Raw genomic sequence first — 21,670 nt, 5'->3', positions numbered from 1 at the left:
GCTCTGATTCTCGTGAAATGAGGGATTCACACAAGGTCACCGGACCTCACGAAGTCCTTTTAAAAATACCTTCCTCGCATTACCTCAGAATGTTCTCTCAGCCATTCTGTCTTGTTCTGAGGATTAAATGGTGTAGTACATGCCAAGATTTTAACACCAAGTCTGGCCCTCTGTACACGCTCAGGAAGTGTTGGCTGTTATCAGCGACATCTTTATTGTTGTGGCTTCGCGTTCTACCCGTTAGAGACTGGAGGGCTCCATGAACCATTCACGCTTCAGTGTGACGAGGCTGAACTTTACCAAAGCTTCCAAGACTGCGGATTTTGAGGCAACTGCATTGTCAAGTCTTAGAAAGACTTGAAGAAATTTAAGTCTAAAGACTTAGAAATCCACCACTGGATTTTGCCAGGAGCCTGGGTGGCTCAGTCGGTCAAGCATCTGCTTTTGGCTCAAGTCATGATCCCTGGGTCCTGGGATCGAGTTCCGCTTTGGGAGCCTGCTTCTCCCTCTCCCTCTGCCTGCTGCTCCCCCTGCTTGTGCTGTCTCTCTCTGACAAATAAATAAATAAAATATTTTAAAAGTAAAATAAAAAACAAAGAAAGACTGGATTTTGCAGGTGGACAGACCCTAATTGGAATGCAGGATCTGCCACTTGCTAGTTCTATGATCTGGAGTATGTTGGGACACCTCACTTTATTCATCTTAAAATAGGGATGATGATAATGACATTGTGGTGAAGATTTAGTGAAGTAAATGAAATAGTGCGTCTAAACTACATGGCCGGTCCCCGCACACAGTAGGCATTCAATAAACTCAGTTCCCTTCCTTCTGTCTGAATGCACAGAGGGGCAGTTTGGGTTCATGTAGGGAAAGGCACCGGCCAGACCCGAATGTCCTTTCTGCCGGCCTCATTGCATCCCAGCTGGACCATATCTCCCAGACCACCCACCCTCCTCTCTGCATGTCTCCCTTTAACTCTTCTGTAACAGCCTATGGTTCCTTCTTGGGGCCCTGAGAAGCACTGGCTGATTGGCCTGTCTTTGCCATTGCACTATAGGTTCCTGTGGCCTGGGAGTGGCTTTTCTCTCTGATTTTCTGGTACTTATTCCAGCATGTGCTTGTGCTAGGCCCTCCGTAGATGTCTCCATGCCTCACCTAGGAGGTTCAGGTGAGCAGGGATAGGTTGGGTGATGTCCAGCCACTTACCTGTGAAACCTTCCAGGAAAATTGGAACAGCTTCTGGGGGTAAATATAAAGAGGGAAGCACCTGGATAAAGCTCAGCCACCACTCTTGGAAACAGAGGGAAGTGGGGGGAAGATCTCAGAAGACCTATTGCCTGCACAGACTCTCCAAACTCTCCAGCATTCTCCAGGGTTCCTGAAGTCCAGTGGTGTGTATTATCCTCACCTGAAGGTCCTTTCTCTCCTCCAGAAAGCCATTCCAGCTCCACCTCCTGCTTGGCTTGTCTGTGCTGCTCACAGCCATGTGTGTGTCTCCGTGGGTACTCCTGTTTGTGTCATGGGGTTATCTGGCTGGCTCCCCTCCAGACCCGTGATTTCCTGTGAGCGGAGTCCTGTTCTCCATCTCCCTGTCTCTAAAGCAGAGCACATACCTGATAGTCACACTGTGTGCAAAGGAGCAACTGGAGAGTCTTGCCCTGGGTCTGGGAAGCCTTGCCCCACGGGTTTTGGGGTGTGTGTCGTGAACCCCTGAAATTATATAGGAAATTGTGGGTATATGTTTGTAAATCCATTCCTCTTTTGAGAGAGTCCACAATGTACATGAGATCCTGAAATGTTTTCATGATCCTGCAAATATTCAAAACAAAAACAAAAAACACACTCATTTGGAGATTTTCTACATCCTTGTAAAGCTCGTGTTGTTATTAGCTGGGAGGTATTTCCAGGTGTGAGCCACAGCTTGGACTAGACCACAGGCTCCATCTTGGAGCCATGGGTGGTGGCTCTGGCCTGGGCGCTACTGCTTATGTATTCTAGAGGGTCCGCTTAGCTTTTCTGAGCTTCGTTTTATGTTTCCTCTGTTAATTTAGGTTTATAATGCCCTCATGTCCTGCAGGAATGTTGCATGATAAAGAAATACGGGTGTGCAGGCGTTTTATAAACTGCCAAGGCTGTACTATTGCGGGATGCAAGTATTACGATGACAAATGTGTCATTTCTCATGTGCTGAGAGCACAGTAGGTGCTCAGTAAAGGTGAAATCAAAATGAACTTGGAAAGGGTTTATCGGAGTGAAAGGTCGCGAGGTTTGGGTGTCAGTATGTCCTGCACATCCTGTGGAAGGACCTAGTGTTCAGGCCTAGAACACAGCCGGGGCTACTGAGGACATGGTTTTCAAACAGTAGTAAAAGGAGAAATGACCTTTGAGATCCCAAATCCATTTGCTTTGTTTTCCAGAAGAAATTGAGGCTTAGAGAGACAGGAGCAGTCCTACTTCTTTTGAGAAGGGCCTGAGATTCCTCCTCATCTCTTTTAATGGAGGCCAAAAAAAAAAAAAAAGCCCAAAACCAAAACAAAACTCATTGCCTTCATATCATCAGTTTGTCGTTTTATCTTCTTAAAAATGGTTCAGCATTCACACCACAGTCTTAATTCTCTCACTGAAGCCACTTAGAGGCCTGTGATTCTTAGAACATGGCGATCCTGTACTGGACACAGGCAGTTGCACTCTGGAAACTTTGTATCTTCAAAGCATCTTTCCCCTTGGAATGTTCTCATAGAGATCAGGTGAGAACACCGTGTATAGATTATTGCTACCACTGTCAGCTCGACTGAGACCCAGAGAGGTTACTGTGACTTGTCCAGATCATAAAACAGTGTCCAAAGCAGGATGGAGATCCAGGTGTTCTGATTTTCCATCCTTTATAGCCACTAGACTCTATTGCCAGAGAGCATCTCTGCTTGATTTTGGCACATTTACTGAATCAAACTAGGAGACTCTATCCAAGGGAAAGATAGATTTTAGCTTCAAATGTATTTTGCTCAGGGCTAAAAAGACTGTGTTTATATCCCCTCACACTCCAGGCCACATAGACCTGGAGAAAAGCTAAATCTCATCAGACCCCTCCCTGTCCCCCAGTAATTGACAAAACAGTAACCTGGAAATGTTTTTTGCTTTATGAGTGTGTGTGTGTGTGTGTGTCTGTGTGTGGGTGTTGACTATAATCTATCCTTCCATTTTAACGATGTGCAATAGAGAGGAGTTTGAAATTACATTTAATCGTTGTTTCACAATGAATGATAATTAAATATTACTTTTAAAGTAAGCTTCTCTTTTTCTGTAATTGCATTAGTTTTTTGAAGGGAGATTTTGTTTTGCTCTTTAACCTGATTGTGTGCATTTGGAAAGTACCCTAGCACAGGGTATCCAAAAACAGAGAATTCTGGCACTTTTCCCACTTTCCATTCTTTCTCCTGTATGGATGCCAGATTCCTTTGGGAAATCATCATTTGCTAAAGGTCAGGAGCAAAAGGAGGGGCATTCTTTAGTGTACAGTTACTGCTAATTAGAAACTAAACATCTGTAACCATGTCAGAGTTATTTGTATTTGAAAAGAAACATTTATATACAAGAGCCCAGTTCGGTAACATAAAACACTCTCTGACACAAAGTGTGTGTGTTGGAGGGGTAGGGGACAGACAGATGGGGAAGCTTCCGACAAATGACTGGGCTGAGTGAGGTCATTTGCTAATTAAATCTCAAAGCATTTTCAGAGTATTTTTTTTCTCTGTCAAGTGAAGTTTTCTCAGCCCCCCCACCCCGCCACCGTGAGCCAAAACAAACATTTTACTGTATTTGCCAATTAAAGATTAAACATTTAATCATTCTAAAGGAAAAATAAGTCAAAAATGGGTGATTTGGCAGAACCTAGTCAAAGACCACTGGGAAATCTCTAGCTACCTACTGTAACATTAGCCCTCAGTGTCTTCCCATAGTACCATGTAAGGTGAGCTCTTCTGCATCCATAAAGTGTGTACTGATTGACCTGTTTGACAGACCTATACTTGTAGGGGGAAAAAAATGACACAGTGCTTGACTTACCACTCCCCATGATGAAATTCTGTTTGGATCATTCCAAACAGAAATTGTATAGAAATTGTATCTGCTCTTTTATTGTCACATTAAGATAAATGTCATTGATACCTTGGGCAATTAGAAACGTTTCAGTCCTAGGGCTTTGTCCCTCCACATGCTAAGCCTACATGGTCCAGATCTTATCAGTAATTCCTTTTGGAATACTAAGGAATTTTGAAAACAAAGAAAGAGACCATCTCTTTCCTCCACAGAGTCTACTGTCTTCTAATCTTCCCCCATCTTTTTTGTGGCGTCTAAGATATTTCTATAAGTTGAGTTACTTTTTAAATTGGATAAAAGTTCATGGAGTCTTGAGAGTTCTAGATAAGAACCTATTTAAGCCAAGACCTACCATATTGGGCCTTCCTCTCAAATAACACTATATCTGTGAAGGCTCTCAAGTGCACAGTTTCAACAAAATGGTTGTGGACTCTCAGGTTTTGAGTGTTTACAAAGTCAAGAGGCCCTTAGATGACCTGCCTTTCCAATGACCTTTGTAGAATCTCAAAATACCACTTGTCCGTGACTTTCACTGATTTAAGAATTGGCTTTTATTCAGGCTCTTTGGGTGTGAGTCAGCCTAGAGGCAAGGATTCAGTGACTTGAGGGTCCAACTCTTGTTCCCTTGACAATAAGTTCAAGATCATGTAGTCTGCCATTTGTGACACTACCCAGTCTGGCCAGAGCCACTTGTCAGCCTGAAGTTCCCCTGTTATTTCAGTCAGACACATCTACCTGTACCTTGAGCATTTTTACCCTCGCTTTATCCCACTGTTTCTGGTTGAAACAACTTCCTGGTTTCAGCCATCTTAGAATCATGCTTGCTTTCCTGAGTTCTATTCTTCTCAACACTGCAACCTACAGTCCTATCCTCATGTAGCCATAATATGACAGTCACTTGCTTATCCCTTTTCCAGGGCTCTCTTGTGCTTTTGGTCATCTTCCCATATGTACTGCTTATCTTGCCAACCAGAATACAGGCTCCCCAAAGACCACAACGACTGTTTTATTTCTCATGGCACTATCATTTGTTCATTTTGAGTACCCAATAGTTGTTTGATTGTTGAGGAGGAAGCTATTTTTGCTACTGCCTGTTTATTGAATCATTCCCAAAGCTGATCTGCATTTATCCCTGTGATAAAACCATAGATATTAATGATCCTTATATGAAAAGGAAAATCACCTATAGAGCTAACACTAATACACACATACAATCATTGGAATAAGGGAAGTATTTAAAAAAAAAAAAAACATTTGGAATAAGGAGGAACTTCTGTCTCCCCCAACTCGGATGTCCCAGCTGGAGCTAGATAGCACATCAGCATATACAAAGACACGGATGTGGAAATGAGTATTAAGTGATCTTGTGATTTTGTCTCCTCAGATGTGGTCGCTCGCCTGTCTACCGCTCCCGTGAAATGGCCGCTCGTGCCTTGGTCCCGTTTGTGATGGTAGATGAAATCCCCACGACCATCCGAACTCTGTTGGCCAAACTCCCCAACTGCACTGACCAGTGTTTCCGGCAAAACCATATTCATGGAACGCTTCTCCAGGTAAATACAGTTACTTTGTGTCAAACAGCACAGGATAAACTTTGATTTCTCATGTACTGTTGGCAGGTAAAGATTTGATCCACAAGCTTTTAACTTTATCTATGGAGCTTTTTTCTATTGCTGAGAGAACAGGTATCCTAGGGGTGCTTCTTTTCATTACAAACATGAGTACAGCGTCACGCTGTGATTCAGTCGGATCGTCTTTGGCATTAAATCCTGTTTTATACAGCATGCTTTCCCATTTGGACTTACCTCTCTGAACCATTTAGAGTTTTGTCTTTTCCATCAAGTGCCTGCAGAACGTTCTGGGCCACTCCCTGTTCAGAGTGAAGTTATGAGCATTCCTTGAAAGAGAGGTTAGCGCAAGACACAGAAGGAGAGTTATCCACATCAGAGAGTGTTTGCCCAGCAGCGTAGCGCCGTAGTACATGGAAAGGTCAATCCCTACATTCCTGTTTCCTCTGTGCTACGAAGGAGACCTTTTATTTTTAATAAATATACAAATATACTTACCACTTTTAACTTAACATTTCCTCTGGAAAGGACTAAAGTACAACAAATGAATGAGAAATAGTCTTCTTACTGAAACTGTCTTTTTTAAACTCTATTTTCTTGGGAACAGGTGGTACTGGTGAGATCTGTTCATGTGTCTGCTGGGGTCACTCATGGTGGGTCGGGATTGGAGGGGTATTTAAATATCAAATCATGTGTCTGGTTTGTGAGTAGAACTGAGAGGTGGCCTTGCGATCTCAATATATGCTGTAAGCTTGAGGTCTACACTGCTGACATGAGAGGCAGCGTATAGAGTGGTTAACGACATGGGACTCTGGAGCCAGACAGGCTCGGTGTGCATCTCAGATCTGCTACTCATTACCTACACTTCTGTCTCTTCATTGTTTTTGTTAAGTTTTTCAATTACAGTATAGTTAACATACAGGGTTGTGTCTTCATTTTTGAAATAAGGATAATGGTAATGCTTACCTGGTAGGGATTTTGTGAAGATTAAATGAATTAATGCATATCAAGTGCTTAGACTAGTACCAGGTATATAATGTGTTATTGTTATTATTACCATAGTTTTAATGAACGTGTACTATAATGAACACTATGTTTTTAGGAACTAATTCCCTCTAGGTGAGAATGAATGCAAGAGAGACCTGTCTTCTTGCCTCCATTCCTTGGTTGATGTGTATGTTCAGCAGGTAGTTATGGAATGCCTTCTACATACTGCTCTGTCTGTCAGAAGAGTTGTTGCACTGAAGGAGTCAAAGACGATAAAAGGCCTGAACGTGGGCAATCACAGCATGCCACGTGTTAGGGGAGCACACAGCAGGGCCACCTGACTGATTTTGGGGAAGTCAAGGCAAGCTTCCAGAGAAAGCAACATCTAAGTAAAGAGCAGAAGTTAGCCAAGCAGAGGAGGGAGGGGCATTCCCCTGTGCAGAGAGAAGAGTACATGGCAAGGCTCAGGGTGGGTGAGAAATCGACCTGTCTGGGAACTTCGAGCTGCAGGGGGACCGAGTTCTAGGTTGGCTGGTCTCACACTGGTCTCAGGACCTCTTTAACCTCGTTATTGAGGATTCCAAAGAGCTTTTGTCTATTGATGTTTAATTAGACTCTAAAGCAGAAAATCTTAAAACGCAAAAACTCACAAGCACACATTTCATTAGTCGTGATTAGAGTGATGAGGTCGTCACACACCTCATAGCCCTGGCCGACTCCACTGTGCGCTGCTTGAGAAGGAGAGTAAAGGAGGGAAGGAGTGTCTTAGTGGCATTTTGAAAATAGTTGGATCTTGCAGCTCTCCTGAAAAGAGTGCGGCGACCCCCAGGGGCCCCAGAGCAGACCCTCTGGTCTGTGTTGTATACGCTGCGGGTCTTTGGTGTGGGTGGTCTGTTCAGTGAAGGCCCTCAAGCACTCGTCTCCCTTGGTCCTCACTGTATCTCGGTGATGAAGAGAGGACCGGAGGGTATAATCTGGGTTTTAAACGTGGGACGCTGAGGCCCATACAAGTTAGATGACTTGATTCTGTCAGACTCTGCTGCTTTGAAGGGAAGGAGCTGGCAATAAGGAGTAACGAAGAACAGGCTTTTCAAAGATGTCTAGATGCTGCAGCTGAGTTAGAAGGGAGCCTCAGATTGTCAAGGGAGGAGGGGGAATCAGCCATCAGATTTTCTTTCCTACAGATCCACTCTTGGCTAAATTGTCGGAAGTGGTGAGGCTGGAATTGCTTCTTTGGCTGTCTCGCCACTTGTACAAGTGGGCCTTCCAGCCTCATTTCCCACACAGCACTAACAGGTCTGGCTTGTCTCTCACCAGTCTGCCCAGCAACAAAGCATGGTCTTCTGCTCTGTCTCTGAGCTGCCTCTGATACCTCAAATTTACGTTTCCTGTGGCCTAAAGTGTGAAACTCTGTGGAAGGGCAGAAACCCTTAAACTCCAGGTTGGTTGTGGCTGTTGCGTTCGTTCCTGAGTGTTGGGAGATGAAGGGCTTGTTGAAAACAAAACAGCACAGTATATGTGTTGGGTGTTGGGTATCGTGTTCATGTTTGTCAAACAGATTGCTGTCTTTACCAAGATTGGTTTGTACCCTTGGTGAAAAAAGGAAGTCAAAGGCATGTGAAAATCCTTCTGTCGTGTCCATTCGGGTGTCTCATCTGTGTTGTCATAGCTCGGTTTCACTCCGTTGTTCTTTGTGAGGAGAGCATAAGGAGTTAAGATGGGGAGGGCTCTTTTTCCCTTTCCTTTCCACAGCTTTTGGATTTCTGCTCCACATAAAGCTACCTTTGAAATCCATAAAAGGCCTGCACCTGGAAAAGAGGTGTTAGGGATTGAAAGGCATGAGAATCTCCATGGGACTTTCAGAGCCAGCTAAATAAATATAAAATCGCTATTTTTTTTTTCCAAAAGGAGGAAATCATTTTGTAATCAGAAAGCAAATTCTTTCACAGAACGTTTTCTTGAATTACACATTTTGGCTCCTTTGAAAAATATTTACATAAATATATCAAACCTCAGAGTATTTCTATAAGATACCTTGAAAACGAGAAATATGCTGATCTCTGAATTTTCCGGAACGATGGAAGAAAGACTCAAATTATAGGACATGCATGAAAAGAAAACATGTGGGAATCAGTTTCTTAATCATTTTAAAAACCAGAGGTTTCTAATTGCAACGTTGAGACAGATGGAAGTAACGCACATGAGAAAAGGTGAGATTATGCAGCCGGTTCGTAAGAGCCAACGGTAAATGACATTAAATCTCCATAAAGGCTAGATAAGAGCCATGGACATTACCTCATTTGGGAACAACACTGGCTGGCAGGGCTACCCTGTCTTTTAAGTAGAATTAACCGTCTGTTTTTGTTGCCAAAATTCTTCATGTTGGGGCCTTAACATTATTACTAGGTTACTTATCACTCCCGAGAAATCATATTGGCATTCAAAAAGTTCTCTTGTGTTGAGGAAGCTTTTGGGCCAACAATTATGAGGCAAGATTTATTCTGATTCTTGGGTACTTAACTCACATTTTGGTGTTTCATGAGGAAAATATATACCAGTTGAAATAGAAACTTGATTTGAGTTTTTTTTTTCATTTTCTATTTTGGTTCTTTTTCTCATGATAGAAACATATAAGAGATGGTGCCCGCTCTTTGTTTACTTAAGCTCTCTTATGTGAGTAAAGTGGACAGTTGAGGTCATTCAGCTTCTGTTGAAGCAGAAAAACCACTTTTGGATTTATGTGAACATTTTAGGCAAAGGTATTCTTTTTTCCCCAGTTAGTCCAAATAATACCCACAGTTCTAAACATCCCTTTGCTGGTATTAAATTTTCTCCGTTTTTGCCAGCATAATCTGTGGAACACCTTGTTTAATTCTCTTATTCCTCCACCTCTTTCCCCTACCACCCAAACTTGGAGCCTTGACTTTTGCAGTTGGAGAATTCTGAGTCCCTTTTCTGGCTGTGGAGCTGAGCAGCAGTACTACACACTTGGGTTGACATGAAATATTAGCTGGGGATGGACTTCGGGCAGCCTGGGCCCACGCATTGGGTGACTTTGCCGTAAGAGAAGTGAAATGAACATTTTGAGCACCTCCTGTACTATGTAAATCACATATGTTATTTCACTGCTACACTCAGCAGTCCTGCCTGGTGTTTAGAAAGCGCCTCCTGATAGTTGGTGTGAATAACAACTTCCTGTGCCTCGGGAAACCAAACAAAGAACCCATCTTTGCTCTGTTTTTAATCCTTTTGTCCCTCAGTTCTGAAAATCTGATTCGATGCTGGAAACGAAGTAAATTCATCGGTGTTATAAAGACAGGGGGACAGAGGAAGTCAGTGAAGCCCTTAGAGGCTACAACTAGTAAAAGGCTTTTTGTTTTTTAGTACAGTTGACACACAATGTTACATTAGTCTCAGGTGTGCAACATGGTGATTCACCGACTCTACGCATGATACTATGCTCAGCACAGGTGTAGCTCCGGTCTGTCCCGTTACATCCCTATTACTGTATCATTGACTGTATCCCTTATGCTGTGCCTTTTATTCCCATGACCTACTCATTCCATAGCTGGAAGCCTGTGTCTCCCACTCCCCCTCACCCATTGTGCCCATCCCTCACGCACCTCCCCTCTGGCAGCCATCAGTCTGTTCTCTGTATTTACAGGTCTGATTCTGCTTTTGGTTTGTTTATTTATTTGTGTTTTTGTTTGTCTTTCAGATTCCACTTATGAGTGAAACCATATAACATTGCTCCTTCCTTCCCTCTGCTCATCTCTTTCTCATCATTTCTGTTTGGTCTCTCGTTTAATAGTCTGAACCTTAAAATACAGAATCCTCCATTGAGACCTAGGTTGTAGCCAAGTTCAAAGTTGCCATACCTTCTGTCATCCTTAAGGGTATGACAAAACCTCTCCAACATGGACACCCATAGGAATTGTGGGTTCTAGGCCCGAGAGCTGCTGGGAACATGAAAAAGAGGTCGAGACTGAATTCAATTCAGCAGACTCAGTGGAGGGCTTACCCAGTTCTAGGTACAGGGGAAGAAGACACGAGTTTGCCTTTAAGGCTCTTACCTCCCAGTGTGGGAAGCTGTGGGTTAGAAGCCAAGTGAGCCAGTTGAACCCTTGGGGACCAGGGAGCATATGAATAACAGAAATGAAGACGAGGTAAAAGATAGAGCTGCCAGATAGGGCATCAGACATGAAAGGAAACGGAGACTAAGATAACATTCTGCTTTAGTCTAGAACACTCTGTGTCAGGCCTAGAGTTGGGATCTTTATGGGGGTGGGAACAGCTGTGCTGGGCTGGGCAGGAGAGCAGGAGGACAAAAATAGAGGCAGATCTTGGCATTACCTTTGTGGAAAAGAAAAGCAGAAAACCAGGAAAGAAATAAAGGTAGGTCAATTCAGCCAGCTACTTTTCTGAAGGAAAAATTTCTTGAAGTTCAGGAAACAGGGATAAGACTAGCCATTCTTAACTCTCTGCTGCAGAGAGAAGTAATAGAAACAAAAAGAAAATCAGTGATAGAGGTAGCCTTAAGTATAAATTCTGTCGGCATTTTCTAACTGTAAGGAAATGAATGTTTTTAGAAAAAGTGTATTTTTTACCAGGTGTTACACCAAAACTTATAGTTAAATTTAAAAGAATGATCAATTCCATCTTTTTAAAAAAGTGACCATGTAACACATCACCTTGTGCTTGAAAAATTGTATCTTTTTCGTATGTCTTAAAAGTACAAAATTGTGAAACATAAAGTGGAATGCTCAACTGTCCAGAAATAGAACATTACTTGAAAGATTCCATTTGGTGACTTAAGGTTGGCCTATGTCCATTGTTTATTTTATACACAGAAAATAAAATTTCAAAATGGAAAGTAAAAACAAAAGCATGAAATTATGCTGATGTTGCAAGTTATAAATGGATTGCCGGTCAGTGTGCTTTTTTTCTGGAATGAGTCATAAAAAAAATGCTCGCTCTGGTCACTAGTGGCCAGATTCACTCTTTCTTTCTCTCTGAGGACTGGTGTTCGTGTGAAAGGAGACAAATCTAAGTTGCTAGGAAGGTCTCCAGTCCAAGAAGGGCTAAGGCAGAGCTTCTCCGATGGTGTGCTTGTAAACGTGCCAAGTATTTATTGATTCCTTCAGCTCTCAGCGAGGCTGAGGGGGGCCTAGCGGGGCTGGCGGCTCCAGGCGGTCACCTGCGGCTGGGAGCTGCTGCGTCTGTTTGGCCCAGAGTGCCAAAGAAAGATTATTTTCTGTGTGTGCCTTGACGTGAAAAGGATTGGGAAGCACTTTAATTTAAAAAAAAAAAAAAAAAATTAAAGCAAGAACTAAACCTTGTTAAATCTTACCTTTTGGCAATATATTCCTTTCTGGATATAAGCCCAGAAAAGTCATTTTTAATTAAAATGCTACTTCTGAAGATGAATTAATCCTTTCCTTATAAATATCGAAAGGCTTTTATTTGGTATGTGTTACTTAGGGAGCTTTCTCTGGGTGTAGGAGACAGCTTTTAGCTGCCAGCTCTGGAGCGTTGACTACAGTGCCCTGTCATTGTTGCCAGCCAAAAGTGCTACTGCTTTGTGTAGTGCTCTGAACTCCTGTATGTGGAATTTATAGATTTATCCGAAGATGTGTCCCCAGGCTTTTGTTACTGTTTGGGGTTACAGTGGGGGTAGTAATGATGGAAAGAATATATATATATATATATACACACACACACACACACACACACGTTACTGCGTCCATATGTGTTGGGTATGGGTGTGTGTGTGTGTGTGTGTGTGTGTGTGTGTGTATTGAGTGCCAGTAGAGGCTCTTCTGAGTGATGGGTGTTATTCCCATTGTTCTGATGAGGAAACTGAGGGCAGGAAGGGTTATGAGATTTGATGAAAGTTATGCAGAGATAAATTAGCAAAAGCAGAGCTGGAATTCAAAGCTTTCAAGCTTGTGTGGTTAACTGTCGTACTCTACCACCTCTCAGGATGAGGGAAGGAACATTCTAAGGCTAGAGTGACACTCTCTGAGGCCTCAGGGCGTGGAGTGAAATGCCAGTTGACATCATCTACTTATTTGTGCATTCTGTTGACTGAGTACCAACCACATGCCAAACACTGTTCTAGATTCTTAGAATACATCAGAGAACAAAGGAGACAGACCCTTGCTCGCAAAGATCACTATTCTCACAGACCTTGCATTCGAGAGGCAGGGAGACAGACAAAGAGTAAATGATATAATAGATTTTGTTCTGATTTATAGTAAAAAATAAATTATATCATTTATTAGACGGTAATAATTTCTGTGAACAAAAAGAAGAAGCAGAGTAGGAGAAGGTGAATCAGGAGTTGATTAGAGAGGAGGGCAGATGGCAGTATTAAATGAGGTGTCAGAATAGTCATTGTTGGAAAGGTAACATTTGAGCAAATCCCATTAAGAGACAAGGGAAACCTTTTTTTTTTTAATATTTTATTTATTTGACAGAGAGAGAGAGCAGAAGCAGGGGGAGAGGCAGAGGGAGAAGGAGAAGCAGGCTTCCCGATGAGCAGAGAGCCCAGCGTGGGGCTCGGTCCCAGGACCCTGGGATCATGACCTAAGCCGAAGGCAGACGCTTAACCCACTGAGCCACCCAGGCACCCCAAAACTTTTTTTTTTTAATAAAGTATTCGTTGCACAAGTCTGTATGTTCAAGATTACCTTTAACTATACAGAAGTGCTCACAGAGTAGGCAGTGAGTAGTGGATAAACGAGGCCAGGGAGGATGCTTTTCCTTGAGAAACTGGAATGCTCTTAAAGTCCCCATGCTACACATGCAGTTCACTGGGGACTCTGTGAAGTCATTTCCCGATACAAGCAAGTCAGCCTGTCTTGTTTCCCATGAGCTTAGGTAAAGAGGAAAGCATCTAATCATATCTCTTGTTTTCCAGGATGATCTTTCCTTTAACGCTCTGGACTTGGGCCTTAGAGATGTGGTGTAAATACAGAGAGTGTTTACTTGCTCTTTTATTTAGTAAATACTTACTGAGTGCTAATTAAGTGCCGAATAGTATGCCAGGTGCCATGGAAAATACAAAGAATAGGTAATATGTAGTGTGTTCTCTGCCCTCGAGAGGCTTATGAGCTGAGGCAGAGAACAAGCCATCCACACCACAAACAACTACACCGAAATATAGGGCTGTGGTGTGGGCCAGGCACGTGGCTGAGAACCCACAGCTGAGAGGAGGGCTCAGAGAAAGCTTCGTGGGGACATTGGGTCTTGGGATAAACCTTTTAACAATTTTCTGTTGTTGGCATTGGGACTTGATGTGAGCCAAGGCTCGGGGTTGGGGGGGGTGGGCATGCAGAAGGTGTTTGCAGGGGACAGTGGGTAAGCCTGTCGGTCTTGGAGTGTGTTGGAGAAGTGGATGGTGTGAGGTAGGGTGGGCACCCATCAGCATTTGAGAGACCACCAACGCCAGGTCAAGCTATTTGCACTGTGCAGGCCCATGGCCTTCCGAGTGAGGTATGCAGGACAGTGATATGTGTGGAAGAATAGGTTGGCAGGTTATTTGTCTCTCTCATCCTTTCAACGACTTTTTTATATCAGATGTATAACAATGTACGTATCAGTAGAGTAGTACATAATTTCTAAGTAAGTCTATAAAAGCTGCGAGCATGTGCTCAGAGAGGTTATTTTGCGTAAGTAGGAGCATACCTCTGGAGCCCACTTGTCTCCATGTCGTCGAGAGCCCAGCTCCACCGCCTGCTAGCTCTGGTATTTTGGGTGAGTTGATGTCTGTGCCTCCACATCTTCCTCAGGAAACGGGAAGATACCATCATCTCATAGGTTGGCTGTGACGGTTAAATGAATTAAGATGTGAGAGGTGCTCGGCGGCATGGTTTCTGGCATGTGGTAGGTGGTCAGCGAACGTTAGTTGTTTCTGTTCCTCCTTGGTGTCGCTGCTGCCAGCACTATCCCAACCAGCCCCAGAAGGGGTCCATGATCCCAAAATGTGAAGACCACTGATGGAGATGGCCCTTGAAAGATTGTGCCCTCAGAAAAGCTGTGTTTTAGAAAAATGAACGTCATGCATTGAAGTAATGCTGTTGACAATGTGAGGATTCCTCCCGATACGTGAGTGTGTGCATAAGAGAGAAATAAGTCAATTTGCAGCAGCCTTGACTGAATGTGTTAGCATGCTCCACAGAGAGGTTCCTTGGGTCAGTGTTCTCTACCTTCCTGTAGATCATATTAAAGACTCTAAGAGCTAAGATTAGCTCTGATTTTTAAGGGTTGAGTTCCTGCCTATCGAGTTGTTATTCCTTGCACCTGTTTTGTTTTGAATTACAGCCTCTCCCTCAGACCCCATCGCAAACCTGATGAGTCAGGAAAGGGACACCGTCACACTGTCCCAGACAAAGGAGGCTTTCATCACTCACAGGGGGACATTTGAAGTTCATAGAGTGAAAGGGGGATATAGGATCCTCCTAGATAGTTTAATCTAGCACTTTTCCAAGTTCATTTTTCATCTTGGAAGACACACTTTCCATCCTCGCCTAGCGTTACTGTTTGGGACTTTTTATGACTAAAGATAATTCTGCACGTACTTTAAAAACACAGCTCAACAAAACATCACATTGTGGGCACACTAGCAGGCTTCTATCATTTCCCAGAATTCCTATAAAATATCTGACAGTATGTGGTCCCATTGTGTGATGCGATTTGCTTGGTGGGTCTCCATCCAGTGAAAATAGCATTATTTGGTGTTTGCTTTCAGCTGTGCCAATCACACAGGAATACCTAACTGCTTTTACTGGGGAAGCATTTTGGAGATTGCAGAGCATATGTGCTTGTTGCGCTGCCCTGGGATTTATTTAGAGCACCCAACATATTTCAGTTACTGAGGACTAAGTTAGTTGGCTGTTTAAAAGCACTGTGGCTGAGTATAGCCAGACAGTTTGGCAGCCACCCCAGAGAGCTGAAGTGAAATCAGCTCATGGGCCTAAAGGAAAGTATAAATAAGTAATAAAACTTTTTCTATTTTAAGCCATATTATCGTTCGTGACGTTCTTTTATTTCTCCGTACTGTGTACCTCCATCCTGTCTACACTGTCCTTCGTAGCAGGTTTCTCCACGTCAGCCTCGCAGTTCTTTGTTGTGGGGACTGTGCCATGCACTGTAATATGTTTGGTAGCATCTCCCCAGTAGCTCACCTGGAGTACCTGTCCTCCCAGCTGTGGTAGCAAAAATATCTGCGGACATCTCCACCTGTTCCCTGGAGGGAGCAAAATCGCCTATGGTTGAAAACCTTTTTTCACGGTACCTATGGATTTTCACCATCATCCTGTGTAGACAGGGTGTGCTGCAGCTCCTTTAAATACCAATGGCCATGGAAGAAACCATTCCTGACCCATGAACAAATTTTTGGCCCCACAGACTACGATGAGCTGTGCATGGGAATAAGAGAAGAGGAGGGGCAATACAAAACTCAGGCTAGAATCTCAAAGGAAGCACCTTTCTTTTCTCAGTCTCTCTCTCTCTCTCTCTCTCTCTCTCTCTGCTGGAAAAGTGCTATGAACGTGTAAGCCAGCTCGCTTTCAGAATCCTAGCTTTATTTGCTTCATGTCCCTGTCCCAACCTGCCCCTGATCCACTTGCATAACGTATAGTTGGAACTTATCTCTGCCCTCCCCAGACTCAGGGAGCATAATAAAATTCTAGGTTCTATTTACCTAGGGGAGCTTTGGAAAATAACACATAATTAGAATTTTCTCCCTTCTGTTTTTTGAAATGCTAGTGCTTTTTAATACTGAGTATACTTGCTGTCTGTTTCATTGAGCCTCTCTCGGGCTGGAGGCAACAAGCTGTGTGGAAAGATCTCTAGGAACAGAGGTTCTGCTGAGAAGTAAACCTAGGACATGAAAATTTTAATTTTGAGTTAAACATAAAGCTTTCTCCAGATCCCCAGATGCAGACCTCAAAAAGAAAAACTGGAGGATAAATCTAGATGAGAGTACTAAAAATACTTAGGGATTATATTCACTTCATTTTCAAAAGCTCTTAAAAATTGTGTGTGCCTCAGATATGTAAATGAGGAGTAAGTTTGTGACTTGACTCTCAAAAATGTTAAAATATATAAAAAATAAGAAATTTGAAAGCACATCCATTAAGATGTGAGAATTTAGAAATTGTCAGAGAATTCTTATGTGTGTTTCTTTGTCTAAAAGAATAGCTACTGGGGCACCTGGGTGGCTCAGTCGGTTAAGCCTCTGACTCCTGATTTCAGCTCGGGTCGTGGTCTCAGGGTGGTGGGATTGAGCCCTTTGTCAGGCTCCACACTGGACATGGAGCCTGCTTAAGATTCTCTCTGTCCCTCTCCCTCCGTCCCCCTACAACTCTCTCCCCCTCTCTTAGAAAAAAAAGAAAAAGAAAAAAAAAAGGATAGCTACAGATATTAAAATGAGGTCTTATTTTCTGTTTTTATTAAAGGCAATCGTTGAAAAAATAAGCAAATTAAATCTTAATTGAATTTCTCTTGTTACTGTTAATAAAACAAGAACTTCCTGTGCCTTCTTTTCACATCAAGAGAATGTGAGTGTTGTGAATATTTTGGTAAATCTTTTTTTTCTTCTAACTTTTGCATAATCTATCAGTCACACTATTAAGTTAATTATACATCTTGACATCAAAATATAAAGAATTAGTAAGAATACAGAACCAAACTCATGATACTCCTTAGCGCAAACATATGGGCAGCGGTATTCTTTTCCCCATTTTATTAAGAAACCCATTCACCACTGTTGAATTCCTGTTTCTGTTGAAATACACGTTCACTGCCATCCATTTCCCATATGTCTTATGATTTTGGAAAACTACCTTTGGATAATGAATTCCACCAAAGTTATCCACAGAGTTTTTCCTGTCTAAATTAGTAAGAAGAGGGGCGCCTGGGTGGCACAGTGGGGCACCTGGGTGGCACAGCGGTTAAGCGTCTGCCTTCGGCTCAGGGCGTGATCCCGGCGTTGTGGGATCGAGCCCCACATCAGGCTCCTCCACTGTGAGCCTGCTTCTTCCTCCCCCACTCCCCCTGCTTGTGTTCCCTCTCTCACTGGCTGTCTCTATCTCTGTCGAATAAATAAACAAAAATCTTTTAAAAAAATAAATAAATTAGTAAGAAGAAAAAGTTAGTCCATTTCTTATATACATGCTATTTTGTTTCCAGCTTTATTAAGATACAATTGACATATAACATTGTATAAGTTTGTATACAGTGTAGTAGTTTGATGTATGTATATATTGCAAAATAATTACCGCATTAAAGTTAGCACATCTGTCACAATTTTGTTTTTGTGATGGGAACTTTTAAGATCAACTCTCTTAGCAACTTTTAAATACAATACAGTATTGTTAACTATAGCCACCATGCTTTTACCTCTCTAGGCCATATTCGTATTATAACTGGAAGTTTATACGCTTTGACCACCTTTACCTCTTCCCCCCTGCCCTGCAACCACTACTCTGCTCTCTATTTCTGTGAGTTTGGTTTTTTTTAGATTCCACAAATAAGTGAAGTAATACAGTATCTGCCTTTCCCTGAGTTATCTTACTTAGCTTAATGCCCTCAAGGTCCATCCATGTTATTGCAAATGACAGAGTTTCCTTCTTTTTTGTGGCTGAATAATATTCATGTGTGTGTGTGTGTGTGTGTGCGCGCGCGCGTGCGCGCGCGCGCGCACGCGTGCACATGTGTATGGCACATTTTCTTTATCCATTCATCCATCAGTGGACACTTAGGTTGTTTCCATATCTTCGCTATTGTAAATAATGCTGCAGTGAACACGAGAGTGCAGATATGTCTTCAAGATAGTGATGGCATTTCCTTCAGATATATTCCCGGAAGCAGAATTTCTAGATCATATATAGTTCTATTTTTTTATTTTAATTTAATTTTTTCAAGTAAACTCTACACCCAGCATAGGGCTTGAATTCACCACCCTGAGATCGAGAGGTGTGCACTCTACCGACTGAGCCAGCCAGGCTTATTTTAATTTTTTGAGACATCTCCGTAGTGTTTTCCATAGTGGCTGCACCAGTTTACCTACCATCCGTGCACAAGGCTTCCCTTCTCTTCACATTCTCATCAGCCCTTTGTCATCTTTTTGATAACAGCCATTCTAACAGGTGTGAAGATGATATCTCGTTGTTTTTGATTTACATTTCCTCGATGATTAGTGATGTTGAGCACCTTTTCATGTACCTGTTGGTCATTTGAATGTCTTCTTTGGAGAACTGTTCACTGAAGTCATTTGCCGATTTCAATTGGATTATTTTTTTGTTTTTCTTGGTGTTTTTTTGTTTGTTTTTGTTTTTTGTTTTGCTATTGAATTGTACGAGTTCCTTATATATTTTGGATATTAACCCCTAGTCAGGTATGTGGTTTGCAATTATTTTCTCCCATTCCATTTTGTTGATTGTATCTTTTGCTGTGCAGAGCTTTTTAATTTGATGTAGTCCCACTGGTTTATTTTTCCTTTGGTTGCTTGTACTTTTGTCATATCCATAAAACATTGCTGAGACCAATGTCAGGGAGCTTATTCTCTATGTTTTCTCCTAGGAGTTTTTTGGTTTCATGTCTTATATTTAAGCCTTTAATATATTTTGAGTTAATTTTTGTGAGTGGTATAAGATAGGGGTCCATTTTCATTCTTTTGCATGTTAAAATTCAGTTTTCACACCACCATTTATTGAATAGACCATCTTTTCTCCGTTGAGTATTCTTGGCTTCCTTCTCAAATAATAGTTGACCCATATGCATGGGTTTATTTCTGGCCTCTTAAATCTGTTCTATTGATCTATGTGTCTGTTTTTATGTCAGTACCATACTGTTTTGATTACTATAGCTTTGTAATATAGTTTTAAATCAGGAAGTGTGGTATCTATAGCTTTGCTTTTTTTTCTCAGGATTGCTTTGACTATTTGGAGTCTTTTGTGGCTCTACAATTTTAGGATTATATTTTCTATTTCTGTAAAAAATACCATTAGAATCTTAAGGGATTGTGTTGAATCTATAGATGGCTTTGGGCTTTTAACAATATTAATTAATTAATGACTTTTAACAATATTAATTCTTCCAATCTATGAACACAGGATATCTTTCCATCTATTTGTGTAATCTTCAGTTTCTTTCATCAGTGACTTACAGTTTTCAGTGTTCAGACCTTTTGTCTCCTCAGTTAAGTTTATTCTTAAGTATTTTATTGTTCTTGATGCTATTGTAAAGAGGGTTGTTTTCTTTATTTCTTTTTCAGATAATTCATTGTTAGTGCATACAAATGTAACCAATTTTTGTATGTTGATTTTGTATCTTGAAACTACTGGATTCATTTAAGTTCTAATAGGTTTTTAGCAAAATCTTTTGGATTATCTATAATAAGATCATGTCATCTGCAAATAGAGACAATTTTACTTCTTTTCCAATTCAGATGCCTTTTATTTCCTTTTCTTGCCTGATTGCTTTGGCTAGGACTTCTAGTATTGTGTTAAATAGGAGTGCTAAGTTGGCCCCCTTGTCTTATTCCTAATCTTAAAGGAAAAACTTTCAACCTTTTACTTTGAGTATGATGTTAGCTATGGGCTTGTCATATATGGGCTTTCTAATGTTGAGATATGTTCATTCTCTATCCAGTTTGTTGAGCACTTTTGTCATGAATGGATGTTGAATTTTGTCAGATGTTTTTTCTGTGTCTGTCAAGATGATCATATGATTTTTATCTTCCATGTGATGTGTCATATTGATGATTTGCTTATATTAAGCCATCCTTGCATCTGAGGGATGAATCCCACTTGATTATGGTGTAAATCATTTTAATGTGCTGTTGAATTTGGCTTGCTAGTATTTTGTTGAAAAGTTTTACATCTATATGTGGAATGTTGGCCTGTAGTTTTCTTGTAGTGTTCTTATCTGGCTTTGGTATCAGCATAATGCTGGCGTTGTAAAATGAGTTTGGAAGTGTTTCCTCCTCTTCAGTTTTTAGGAGAAGTTTGGGAAGGATTGGCATTAATTCTTTTTTAAATGTTTGGTAGAATTCACCAGTGAAACTATCTGTCCTGGGCTTTTCTTTATTGGGAGGTTTTTGATTACTTATTCAATCTCTTTACTCATTATTGGTCTGTTCAGATTTTCTGCTTCCTGATTCAGTCTTGGTGGGTTTCTAGGCATGTTTCCAGGAATTTATCCATTTCTTCTAGGTTGTCCAATTTGTTGCCATATGGTTGTTCATATAAATGCCTCTCTTATTTTTTTGCTTTGTTTATTCCTGTGTTCCACTAGAACCTCAGATAATACAATGCATTTATTCAACAAAATCATGTATGCATCCAGCTCCTAGAGGAGTGCTGACCATTCTGACTCCCTGGCTACCCAGAACTGCCTCCTTCATGTCCCATAGTCAAGCCTTTGCTCTTACATTATTAGGTTTAATCTTTGCTCTTGTGCTTTGTTTGTCTTTCCTTTCCAAATTAGTAGTTCTGTTTAATGTACTAGTTATTGAGAGAAAAGGCTCTAGAGTTAAAATTATCTGGGTTCAAGTCCCAGTTCCACTGATAGCTTAGATTTCTCCGCCTTTGTTTTCTTCTCTGTAAAATGAAGAAACAAATAGTTATGGGGGGATAGTTGTAAAAACTAAAATGTGGGATGAAATGGAGTGACTCTAATGGCCAGATCTTCTGTCTCAAGGAGAGAGCAGGGAAGAATGTTTCTTAGGGCAAGAAGGGGGTCCTCTGAAACTGTTCTAAAGCCTCCTTAGTCATAGCCTCTGTGTGCAGGTAAGTTCTGGGATCCCTCTGTGCCCGGGTGAGTTCTGGGATCTCTCTTGAGTGTAGTCTGCTGCAGGGGATTCCTAGCAAGTATAAATCTCCAACTGTGTTATTTTTTGTTTGGGTTTGTTTGTTTTGTTTTTGTTTGTTTGTTTGTTTAGTTACATGAGGTAGACTATTGTCTTCCTGCTTTATCCTCTACTTTTTTCTTTATTAATGAAGGGGATGTAT

At 41.6% G+C, this 21,670-nt stretch overlaps 1 protein-coding gene across 3 annotated transcripts in view; it reads left to right on the top strand.

Moving 5' to 3' along the window:
- The window catches only part of THADA (THADA armadillo repeat containing), a 318,617-nt gene that overhangs the window by 168,050 nt on the left and 128,897 nt on the right, over positions 1–21,670 (top strand). For all 3 annotated transcript variants that reach the window (XM_057309404.1, XM_026486984.4, XM_057309405.1), the window contains exon 29: positions 5,480–5,648. In XM_057309404.1, coding sequence (XP_057165387.1) covers positions 5,480–5,648 — 169 coding nt within the window. The remainder of the gene's footprint in view (positions 1–5,479; positions 5,649–21,670) is intronic.

This window comes from Ursus arctos, unplaced genomic scaffold (genome assembly GCF_023065955.2).
Source record: "Ursus arctos isolate Adak ecotype North America unplaced genomic scaffold, UrsArc2.0 scaffold_8, whole genome shotgun sequence".
Taxonomy (NCBI): domain Eukaryota; kingdom Metazoa; phylum Chordata; class Mammalia; order Carnivora; family Ursidae; genus Ursus; species Ursus arctos.
This window is presented reverse-complemented; position numbering and strand designations above follow the sequence as displayed.